Source organism: Rhineura floridana, chromosome 2 (assembly GCF_030035675.1).
Source record: "Rhineura floridana isolate rRhiFlo1 chromosome 2, rRhiFlo1.hap2, whole genome shotgun sequence".
NCBI classification, from domain to species: domain Eukaryota; kingdom Metazoa; phylum Chordata; class Lepidosauria; order Squamata; family Rhineuridae; genus Rhineura; species Rhineura floridana.
Window position 1 is genome coordinate 143,565,849 of NC_084481.1, and position 12,363 is coordinate 143,578,211.

The window sequence follows — 12,363 nt, forward strand, 5'->3', positions numbered from 1 at the left end:
CGTTCCTCTTCGTGTGTTTAGGTTTGGGATCTAAACGTGGAGATTCTTTTCACTGGGAGCATTCTGGAAAGAAAAGTTTTCACAGAGGCTCACCTCCCACCATTAAAGGCCCACACTCGAACCTACGACTCCAACAAAAGAACAGCTTTATTCAAGCCCTGCCCCGCGGAACTCCACCCCAGGGCCCTTTGATACGAGTAAGTCTCTCCCCCTCACCATTGTGTTCCACTTTTAGGTGGCCGTGCGCCTGAAAGACCGCCGTCACAAGATCCAGGCTTCTGCGAAGGCGCACTCGGTGACTACATGAGGCTGAACTGGCCAGCTTTTCTCACTGTCAATCAGGCATTCTCTGAGGACAGCCCTACCAGATGAGGGCCCCCTTCGCTCGCACCCCGTCCAGCCCTCCTCGCGCGTCCCCGCGCTCTGCCTTTTCTCGCTGGATCGCTCCTTGCTCGCTCTCTCCGCCCCTCCTTATCTCGGTGTAAAGGTAGCAGGAGGAACGGTGCAAGTGACGGGGCTGGAGCGGGCAGAGGCGGCCGTACCAACACAGCAAGCGCACATTGAGCCATTACCTTATCCCCCCGGGATACTCAATTCCATTCACTCACACACGTGCGCACGCACCACACACGGTGAGGAGGGGGTGGGGAAGTACCAGGATTGGGAGATCGGAGGGTGGCTCTTAAAAGACCGTTGGGGGGGAGAGGATGGGGAACGGCGTTGCGATGAGGCCGCTGGTCACGTGAGTGTCGAGTACGAGCCCGCGGTGGGTTTTGCCGGCGGACCTTACGAATCAGGTTGCCTAGAATCGTTGGGCGCGCGCTGACAGGTGCGGTCTGAGTCACGCGTTCGAGAGGAGGAGATGGGAAAAAAAGAATAAAGGGAATCCTGGTGGGAGGCGTTTCCTTTCGCCTCTCCTCCTCTCCGCGTAGTGTCCCCTCTGGCGGCCCGTCACTCCATCCGCTTTCCTCCTTCTCTCCTCAGTAAGCGATGCCCTCGGCCACCAGCAGTGCGATGGCGAGTAACAGCAGCAAAGCGGGAAACGAGGCGGCGGCACCAGCACCACCAGCAGTGACAGTAACTGCGGGAGCTCCATCTCAAACGGTGACGGCGGTTCCAGGCGGTAGCACGAGTTCGGTGCAGACCGAAGCAATGAAGCAGATTCTGGGCGTCATCGACAAGAAGTTGCGCAACCTGGAGAAGAAAAAGGTGTGGATACAAGTCCTCCCTCCTTTAACTTGGGGCTGGGAAGGAGCGTTGGGCGGGTGGTGAAGAGACACGCACAGTGCCTAAAGCGGAATGGTTCCTGGGACACTGCTGTGCGCGGGTCTGTGTGTGTGTGCGAGAGAGAGAGAAAGCTCCTTTCTTGGAAGAGATCGTCTGCTTGCGCCTCCCGGCCTAGCCCCTCTTTTGTTTCCGATGCCGAGGGGAGGCGGCATGGCTTCCTTTCTTTGTTCTTTTTAGGTCCAAACGGGTGTCTTTGGCCCTAGAGGGCTTCCTTCTTCCCGAGCCTCTCTCTCCCTGCCTCTCACCTGGAACGAGCCTCTGTTATAGCCGCCTACAAGCGACGCACTCCTCTTCTTCCTCTTTCTCCCTGCCCCCCCTCCTCCCGGTGCACATGGAGCCGGCCAGGACCCAACATGGCGGCGTCGAGAGGCAGGGACTCTTCCTAGGGAGGGAGGCTCATTGTGTGAGCGGCGGCTGCACAAAGGCCCGGCAGGCTTCCTTCCTGCCCGAGACGCGCGGTCTCGGTTCTGTGTGCGTGCGCGCCCCCCCTTTCCTTCCTCTCCCATTTTAGTTACTATTTCCATAGTGTCGGAGGAGTAGAGGCGAGATGAAAACATGACTTCGCTGCCCTGTAAAGACGGGTGTGCCCTGGTGAACTGCAGTATTAAAGGGCTTTAGTATTTATTAAACGTCTCCAGCAGTTTAGTTGCTGCTCTATTCTGGGTGACAAGAGCTCAGGCTTCTTGTGGGAAAGTTGACACTAAAGGCTGGGCCATATCAAGGATAGTGTGTGAACAGCATTTTTAAAGGAGTACTAAGTACTTACTGAGTACTAAGTTGTCCTATGTTATCTATGTTAGGATTGCCTTTGTATACGAACCTGGGATGCTGTTCCCCTCAAGGCAGCATGCATAGCATTAAGCCGCTTCTCAATACTGAGGATTTTGTGAATGTTTGATTAGAGTTGAGACTTTTTTGCTATCTTTATACTGCCAAAATAACCTGTTCTTCCACCATATTTCTTCTTCTTCCTGCAAAAGCGATATATGACTGGGATAAAAAAAATCGCATTCAGGTTACAGTTCAGAGAACCATGTAGCTTCCTCTGCATATTCAGTGGAATTTATGTGGCAAACCACTTCTAAAAAAACAAGGAGTTTGAAAAGTTAGTAGTGAAGGGGAAAATATGATAAGAATTCCGCTAGTTGCCCATGAGTTCTATAGTACTGCTTAAAGAAGCTTTCTGTATTGTATGTATGACCTTGCTTGTTAACTAGTTAATTTAAAGCATTTTTGTCCCACTCTTCAGCTTAAAGTCTGGAGTTGCTTACAAATGTCAGTGATAGGCCCCTGCCTCCAGGCTTGCAATCTGACAGACAATATCAAGGAATTGAGGGGGGGAGGGGAAAAAAAGAAAACGAAGGCATGATTCCTTAGTTACAGTTCTTGTAATGAGTTAATTAGCCTAGAAAGATTTCAAGCAGATGAACTGCTTAAAATGACAAAATGAATGCTGGATCTCAAAGATATTGTAGAGCTGTAAAAAGTGCAGAAAAAAGGGATCAAAATGATCAAGGAGCTGGAGGAATTTCCTTGTGAGAAGGTTACAAAAACAAGTAAAGAAAGACATGATGCACATGTATCATAGTGTGGAGAAGGTGTCTCCCTTTCTCATAATGTTAGAACCAGGGGTCATCAAATGGAGCTGATTCAGTACAGAGTCTGGAATGTGTTATTGTCAGGTCTAGTGATGGCTGCCAACTTAGATGGCTTTAAAATGGGAATAGACAAATTCATGGAGGACATTAGCTCATGATGGTGGTATACAGCCTCCAGGATCAGAGGACCATTAGATGGGGAACGATAGCAGGTGATGGTTATTGCACACATGCTTGTCTTGTGGGGAACAGACTGCTGGCTAGATAGGCCTTTGATCTTACCCAGTAGACCTCTTGTAGTTTTAACTTGCTTGGGAGTAAATAATGTGTTTAGTAAGGCTTACTTCCAAGTAAATGTGCACAGGAGTGCACCATTAAGCTAAATAGTTCTTGTATTGAACCCAGAATCAAATGTTTATGTACGCATCCTGGAAATAAATGAAAATATTTCAGATCCCTAGGTACAAGCAGAAAATTCCAGGCTTAGGATCTTTTTCTGTTGATTTTTAGGAATCATAAAAGTGTATATAATCAAACAACATTTAAAATCTAAAGATTCATGGATCAGAACAGCTAACTAGATCCACGGTAAGACTTGGAGAATAAAAATGTATTCAGATGGTGGCGGAAGATCACCAAAGATGTAGCTGATCTTGCCACTAAGGCAAGAGTTTCATAATTGTGACACACCTTTCAAGAAAGGCCTATCTCTCAACTCATCATAACTATTGGTGGTGGAGGATCGACAAGATCTTCTGTTGATCTCTGGGCCCAGCCAGTTTGACATTGCCTAGGTCCCAAATCATTCAGGGCTTTATATGCCAGCACCTTAATTTGGTCACAGTAACATAGGCAGCTAGTGCAGATTCTGCAACACAGTTATGTGATCTCACATCAAAGTGCCAGTTATCACTCTAGCAGTAGCATGCTGTACTAACTTCAGTTTCCAGATCATCTTCAAGTGAAGTGCTTGTAGATCACATGATAGTAGTCTAGTTGGAAGATTACCAGAGTATGCCAAGCTGTGGCCAATCTATCCTAGTCCAGGACCAGCCATAACTATTGTACTGGTTGTAGCTGGAAAAAGATGCTCCTAGCCACAGGAGCCACTTGGGCCTCCAATGACAAAGATTGATCAAGGAGCACCCCCAGACCATGCATGATGGAAACAGTTGTAGCCTAAGTCAGCCTTCCCCAACCTCGTGCCTTCAAAATGTTTTGGACTGCAGCCCTCTCACCCAGTGGGAATGTGGAGTATTTGTGTTCGTTTTATCTTGTCCAGTTTAATTTCTGCCTGAAAGTAAGAGGGGTTTTTCTGGCTGATTTCAAAGTGTGAACTGTTTAATTACTGGCTGAGTGAGTACAGCTGGAATGTGGGTGGTACAGAGCCTGATCTTGGCTATTAGAACAGATTCTGCCATATCCCTGAAGGGGCCAGCACCAAAACTTGACTTTGGGGAGGTGCAGAGGTGCCCCTACTTTCAGTTAGGAATTGGAACTGTACATCAGGTGCTGTAGGAGAAACAGGCCTGTGATTGTAACCCAGGATAAGAGCTTGTGTAGGAGAATTTTTTGGTTTGGTGGAGTAATGTTGGATGATGTTGTCAGTATGTGTCTGTTTGAGTATGTGGCAGGGAGTTATGAAGATGCCGCCCCAATCTTGGTGGTGATATTGGGCAGGGGAAGGATACTTTGTGGAGGGGCCAACTGCTGTTTCAGACCCTTTCTGGAGGCTTATACTATGAGCTCTATGGTGTGGTGCTGCTGCTACTTAATGCCACGTCAGTCCAAAACAAGACTATGCTCATCTACTATTAGATCATGGACAAAGGGGCTGGGCTGGCATGTACTGTTGAGACTAATTTGGGTTTGCTAGGTAAGTGGGCCTGACATAACTCATTGTGCTTGTCTGGGAACTTGGTACAGTATCAAGCCAGACATTTGCAGGGGGGGGGGAGGGGGCAAATGTTGTCATTGTCCATAGAAGTACCATTTCCTTTGCCAGAAAATCTCTTGACATTGGGTTGGTCTTAGAGAGTTTGCATCTGGTGTTGGACCAGAGAGAGAAGTTGGGAATGCTGCTGGTGTATTGACCTCCCTGCTGTTGGAGGACCCCAGGACTATCGTTCTAGGCAACTTCAGTATCCACGTGAAGGCTGTTGTTGGGCTGGCTTGGATAGTCATGGCCTCCATAATAACCATGAAGCTGTCTCAAATGGTCATTGGTCCAACACACACACACCCTTGATGTAGTCTTTACCCCAAGTGATATGAGGGATGGACTGCAGCTGCTGCTGGTGGGTTGCAATGCAATCCCTTGTTATGATCTGATTGTTATTAGGTAAAGTTTGGATAGGTGGTGTCAATTCGCCCCTGAAAGTGTGGTTGCCCTGTTTGAATGGCCCACCTTTAGAGGCTGATGGACCTGCTGGGTACCTGAATGCTCTGGAAGATTTTCCAGCAGAGAAACCTGATAATCCTGGTCTTGCTATGGAATGGTGAGGTGAAATGTGTGATTAATATCAATCCCGAGCATCCTTTCCAGCGTTGCAGAGTTCAAATGGCTCAGTATTCTGAAGAGCTACAGGTTATGAAACAAGATGGATGAAGACCAAAGCATAAGTGGCACAGGTCTTATTCTGACCAAACACAAACATTGGGTAGTGCACAAAATTGTGCCTACTATTTGGCACTGCAAGTGACATCTCACAGCCTGCGTTGCATCATCAAATAGCCAACTGAAGTTGCTGTTTCAGTTCGTTGACTCCCAAACTGCTGGAGCATTTGAGGCCCTGCTGCAGCTAACTGGCTGCACATTTTGAGGATAAAGGTCACTTGGGAGTGACCTTGGCTCTGCAGTTGTTGCAGTTCCAGTTGAAGTACTCAGTGCTACAGACTATGATGTATTATGGGATTGGTTTCAGTTTATGTAGCCGGAAGATAAGGTATTTGTGGCTATATGCCTGACCACATGCCTTCTTGAACCCTGTTCCTCTTACATTATTAAATCTTGTGGAAGGGGTTTGACTGGTTGTGTTCAGAGTGTTTAAAGCTTCATTGTGTGAGGGTGTGGTATCTGTTGCCTTGAAAGATGTGGTGGTACAACCAGTCATAAATAAAGACATCAGACCTGAACCCTTTGGATAACTACTGAACAGTTGTAAATATTCAGTTTCTAGAGAAGGTGGTGGTGAGTAGAGATGTAACATTTACAGAAATTTTGAATCCGTGGGGGAAAAACATTTTTTTCCAGAAAAAAACAGAAATTTGGGGGGAAATTGGGGGAAAAAAAGCAACATTAGCATTTTTTTCACAGATTGAAAGTCACTTTGTTACTTCAGGAACATAAAATGTAATTATGTACAAGTTGGTTTGGCATAAAATTATCACATTTGGTATATTGAAAGTACATTTTATTCAAACAGTTATTACAAATTGAATTTATTTTTTAAAATGTTTACTTTTTTTGTAACAAATGGAGCTACAAGCTCCTGAACTGTAAGGAACACCTGAGCTGTAAGGAACCTCTTTGATTTTGCCTGTATATGAGGAGCAGGCAAAAAACAATTAAAAAAAACAACCAAAGAAACCATCAACATTAATAACAAAGAAAATTGGTAAGGAATTTCTGATAAAAGTGCACTGTCTGATTCAGATGCAGTGATTACTGAAGAAATTGGCTTTAGAATCTTCAAGGAATTCTGCAGTTGAACCCAGAAGACATCCTCGTCAAGTACAGTGTTCCTTACACTCCTGAGTACTTTTAAGATCCTCAACGATTACTGTTTATTGAAGAGCTTCTTTGTTTTTAGTAAACTTTCAAAGGAGATCGCAACCCCACCCCACCAAGTTTTACTACAGAGCTTCAGTGTCACTATTTTATTCTTTGCATTTTTTATTTTTTTATTTCTCCTTCAAAACTGCAGCTACAATATGAGTAGCTTTCACATGTTTTATAACTTCTTTTCTTCTGTAGATGCTTTAAAGGGTGTCCAGTTTCATAATATCATTAAGAAGCAAGTTTAGCTCATGAGATGCACATCCTATTGCAGTAATATGTGGATACTTATCCATTATGACCTCCCATGCTGCTTTCATATTACTTGCATTGTCAGTCAGCAATTTTCTGTAGGACTTCGCATATTTTACAACTGATATGCTGTCTGTTCTCTCCTGTTTCAACGCTTCTGTAAAAAACTGGTTGAGGTGTTATCACAAAATTTATAATTCCTTCTCACATTTGTCCATTCATCTGTAAGTACTGCAAGACACAGCACTTTGTTGATTTTTCCTTGCACAGATTCCACCACACGTTCATATTCTGACTCTAAAAGAGGCTTGCTCAAAGAGTGTCTGCTGGGCAAATGGTATGATGGTCTTGGTAATTTAGAAGCTTGCTGCCAGTATGTATTTTCAGTTATTGACAATGGGATTCCAGAAGAATATATTGCTGTTGCAAGAGCTTGGTCAATTTTTTCCTGATCTTCAGGTGTCATCTTGTCTACAAATGAAGCTATTGAGTATTTTTTGGATGCAGTTGTTTTCAGTATTTGTTTACTTGAAGATGCTGCTGATGGGACAACACTTTGATGATGTTGATGTTACAGATGGAGCAGAAAGAGAACTTCTTGAATGAGAACATTGGGGAAAGCTACATTACTTTCATCATTATGGTCCTCATCACTTAGGTCCATGAAGGATTTTTTAATATCTACAGGAATTTTTAACATCTACAGGACACTTGTTACATACAAGAATGTGTTTTGTCATCCTAGTAGCATTTGGAAATGCATACTTTATCTGACAGTATTTGCAAATCACATTTTTTCTCAGAAGAACTTGTAGTGTGGAAATGCCTCCATATGCTACGGATGCTGGTCTCACCATTTTCCTGAAGGGCGGGGGGGGGAGAAAAATAATTTAGTGGCTAGCTTGCAAGTAAACACTAAGCTATGATGAGGGGCAATAAAGCATCAGATTAGTAGGAATTAAATTATTATTTACATAAGGGTTATGAAGATAAAATAATGCAGTTCAATTTTCTGAAATCAGATAAATTTAAACTCTTACCTTTCAATTAAGTATACTTTAAGCTCCTTTTTGTTGCCCTGTACTTTCTTCCAGTCCTGTGAGGCCTAGTCAAGAGGACAGAAGGAAACAGATCCACCCACAAGCAAATAAGAAACTGAAACCTTTTCCCTTCTCTTGTGACAATGGCAGTGCCCCCTAGAGGCAGAAATGCATCTTGCTCTTGCATTTGAGAGTTGTAGTCTCAGTTTGCAACCTAGGAGTTGCTTGTCCTCGGTGCACAGAAATTGTAATAATCTGATATTGTACATAGTTTTTAGAAATCATTTGGAGAAGTAAATATATGAACACCTTGTCTTAAACATTTTATTCATAATGCTAAGATAAAACATTCCATAATCAATTTTTTCTTCATTTTCCCAATTTTTCAGAAAAACACAAAAAAGGCTTCAGAAGGCTTTTTTTCTGATTTTTTCCTGTTTTTTCCCATCTCTAGTGGTGAGGTAGTGGCAGTGCAGCTGCACACATCCTTCAATGACACAAATTATCTAGATCCATTCTAACCTGGGTTCAGGCCTGGTCATGAATTCGGGTTGGATCTTGGTCACTCTGATGGATGACTTTTACCAGAGCAGGACAAGGGGAGTGCGACCTTGTTCCTGCTTCTCAGTCTTTCTGTGGCTTTTGCGATCATAAACCATGGTATCCTCTTATATTCCAGTGCTTCTGGTCCTACCTACATGACAGAGTCCATAGAACAGCATTGGGAGAGTGCTTTTCAGCCCCTAACAGTTATGCTGCAGGGCACTATTTTATCCCCAGTGTTATTTTATACAAAGCTGTTGTAGGTGGTCATTACCAATTTTGCAGTGAGATGCTATCAGAACGCTGATGACACTCGGCTCTATTTCTCCATAACATCTGAATCTGGAGATGTTGTACAGACCCTGGACCAGTTTCTGGATGCAGTAGTGGAATGGATGAGGGGAAATAAACTGAGCATAAATCCTGCCAAAATGTGGAACTGTGGGTGAGAGGTTCCTATGTCCAAGAAATTAGCCAGTTGCCTGATATAGATGGGGTTGCATGCCCCCGAAGGAGCAGGTTCACAGTCTGGGGGTGCTTCTCAATCCAGTCTTTGTCACTGGTGGCTCATGTGGCCATAGCTAGGAGTGCCTTTTACTAGTCTTGGTTGGTATGACAGCTCCTGGATAGAGAGAGCTTGACCACAGTAGTGCAGGCATTGGTGACTTCAAGATTGCAATTGGTGGATTGCAAGATTGGATTACTGCAAGGCATTCCATGTGGGGCTTCCCTTGTGCTTAGTCCAGAAACTGCAGTTAGTGCAGAATATTGCAGCACCATTGCTGAGAGAAGTGAGACCCTGTCAGCATATTACACCCTGCTAAGAGATCAGTGCTGGCTGCTGATTTGCTACTGGGCCAAATTCAAGGTGTTACTGTTGGTATATAAAGCCCTTAAGAGCTTGAAATCAGTTTACTTGACAGATCGTCTACCCCATTTATGCCCACTCAACCGCTTTAATCTGAGGATCTGGTACTAAGCTTTTTTTTAGGTCAGAGTGCCAGTCTTCATATACCAACAGCTGAAATGGAAGAATTGAACATTTTGTGAGTTTTACCTCTGAATTCTCTGTAAGAAACATTGCTTACAGTTTTGTTCACATATAGTATATTTTATACATTATTTAGTTCATTTATCAGATTGTGTAGCAGATGCATGTTGCATTGAGAGCAGCTTCCTGAAGGTTCAAAGCCACTACAAGTTTGTAGATGTATAGATTATTCTGAATTACTGTAGATGCTTCTGCAGACTGTTTGTCAACACAGTGACTGTCCAGTGGATTCTTCTGTAGTTTTAAAAAGCAAATAATGATAAGGAGTGGGTGACAGCCAAAACAATATTGCAGTTAGATGAGTTAGTACTTGCCTCCTTGGGTTCCATGGTGAAAGAAATATGGGATATAAATGTAAGTAAATAAATGTAAAATAAAATAATTAAATAAATGCTTAGAAAACTATGTGAAGCTAAACATAATGGGTTGGATTTACATGTAATGCACTGAGAACCAGCAGAGTCTCCCCACTGAACGAGAGAGGGAGGCATTCTTTACTGATTTCTCATTCTCTCCTGCAACCCTCACACTACCTGTCATGCTGCTGTGGATTTCCAAACCATCTAGAGCAGCTTTTCAAGAGGTGCTGCAGGAAAGGAGGAATTAGTGAAGATCACCTACCTGCCCACTTTCTCCAGTGTCAACAGAACTCCACTGAGCACAACCCTGGATCCATGTCACAATGTCAACTAGATATATTAAATATAGAATCTGAGCAGAAGGTCCATAAATGCTCTGTATGCATGCATTGCTCCCAATTCAAGAAGTAACTGTAGTTTGAAAGGAGGATGTAAGATGAGAACATTACAGTAATTCTCTTGGAAGAAGCCATTGGTCAGTTTTCTAATGCGAATATACTGCTTTTAAGGTGATGCTAAATCTGGCTCCAAATACCAAAATTAAGCGGGAAGGATTTTTCATCTGCTATATACTGTGCAATCAAATATGATCTAAGAATGTAGGTTCAGTTAATAACTACTTCAAGCAGGTAGAAAATACTATTTTTATTTTAAATTTCCATGACAAGATTGATAATTCCCTTCTCATTAAAACAAATTTCATTCATGCTAATGAAATTTAGACCTAACCACAACAGTATTTTAGTTTTCAGCATCCTTGATTGTATTGGATCAAGTGAAAAGAAAGTATTTGTCAAAGGTAAAAGTTAATGTGAAAAAAGCAGAAGACTTTATTTGGAATAGAAACTGAAAATAACTTCTTTGCTATCTTAAGGTTGAAAGTGTAATAATTAAAGCCATTTCATAGTTCAGATTTTCAGTGTATCCCCAAAAAGTGCAAGTGTGGTTTAGTGGTTAGTGTTGGACTAGGAATGGGGAGACTGGGTATAAATCCCCACTTAGCTATGAAGCTCACTGGAAGACCTTGATCCAGTTTCCACCTCTGAGCCTAACAGACCTCATAGGATTGCTTTGCGAGTAACCATGTACATCAGCGTGAGCATCTGGAGGGAAGGATGGCATATAAATGTGATATAATATGTGCACAATTACTATCTCCACTACTATATCTGTGCATCTCACAGGTACACATTCCATGAAGCTGCAATTAGCTTTGGTTCCTCACTGTGTATATAGGGCATGTGCACATATTTCCAGCCATGTAACATATGGAACAGCCTTTTGTTATGTGCCTTCAAGTCGATTACGACTTACGGTGACCCTGTGAATCAGTGACCTCCAATAGCATCTGTCGTGAACCACCCTGTTCAGATCTTGTATGTTCAGGTCTGTGGCTTCCTTGATTGAATCAATCAATCTCTTGTTTGGCCTTTCTCTTTTTCAACTCCCTTCTGTTTTTCCCAGCATTATTGTCTTTTCTAGTGAATCCTGTCTTCTCATTACGTGTCCAAAGTATGATAACCTGTTTCATCCTTTTCGCTTCTAGTGATAGTTCTGGTTTAATGTGTTCTAACACCCAATTATTTGTCGTTTTCACAGTCCATTGTATGCGGAAAGCTTTCCTCTAACACCACATTTCAAATGAGTTGATTTTTCTCTTATCTGCCTTTTTTACTGTCCAGCTTTCACATCCACACATAGAAATCGGGAATACCACGGTCTGCATTATCCTGACTTTATTCAGTGATACATCTTTGCATTTGAGGACCTTTTCTAGTTCTTATAGCTGCCCTCGCCAGTCCTAGCTGCCTTCTAATTTCTTGACTATTGTCTCCATTTTGGTTAATGACTGTGCCAAGATATTGGTAATCCTTGACAAGTTGAATGACTTCATTGTCAACTTTAAAGTTACATAAATCTTCCATTGTCATTACTTTAGTCTTCTTGACGTTCAGCTGTAGTCCTGCTTTTGTGCCTTGCTCTTTAACTTTCATCAGCATTTGTTTCAAATCATTACTGGTTTCTGCTAGTAATATGGTATTGTCTGCATATTGATGTTTCTCCCTCCAATTTTCACTCCTCCTTCATCTTGGTCCAATCCCTGTTTCCATATGATATGTTCTGCGTATAGATTAAATAAATAGGGTGATAAAATAAACCCCTGTCTCACACCCTTTCTAAATGGGAACCAATTGGTTTCTCCATATTCTGTCCTTAGGAACAGGGTTACATAGCTGTATTCCTTCAAATTGCCAAGCATTTATAAGTGCAATTCTAAACCTAGTTATTTAGAAGTCCTACTGTGTTAATTATTGCTTACTCTCAGGTAAGAGTACATAAGATTGTAGCCATTTGTAAAATGTTTAATATGTGTTTTGTATGTTTTGGGAATTGCTTTTGGAAAAAAGGTAAGCTAAACTATGAAAAATGAAAACAAGCCTTTTTACTATAAGGA

At 42.7% G+C, this 12,363-nt stretch overlaps 1 protein-coding gene across 3 annotated transcripts in view; it reads left to right on the plus strand.

Moving 5' to 3' along the window:
- Positions 1-398: 398 nt before the first annotated feature.
- CAPRIN1 (cell cycle associated protein 1) overlaps positions 399-12,363 on the plus strand; it is a 69,402-nt gene continuing 57,437 nt past the window's right edge. Inside the window, exons 1-2 of one of the 3 annotated variants that reach the window (XM_061610740.1) lie at positions 399-632; positions 985-1,209. In XM_061610740.1, the coding sequence (XP_061466724.1) occupies positions 991-1,209 (219 nt within the window). In that variant the 5' untranslated portion in view covers positions 399-632; positions 985-990. Of the gene's footprint in view, positions 633-725; positions 830-984; positions 1,210-12,363 lie in introns of those variants that run through there. The other 2 variants (XM_061610738.1, XM_061610739.1) reach the window with 2 other exon arrangements.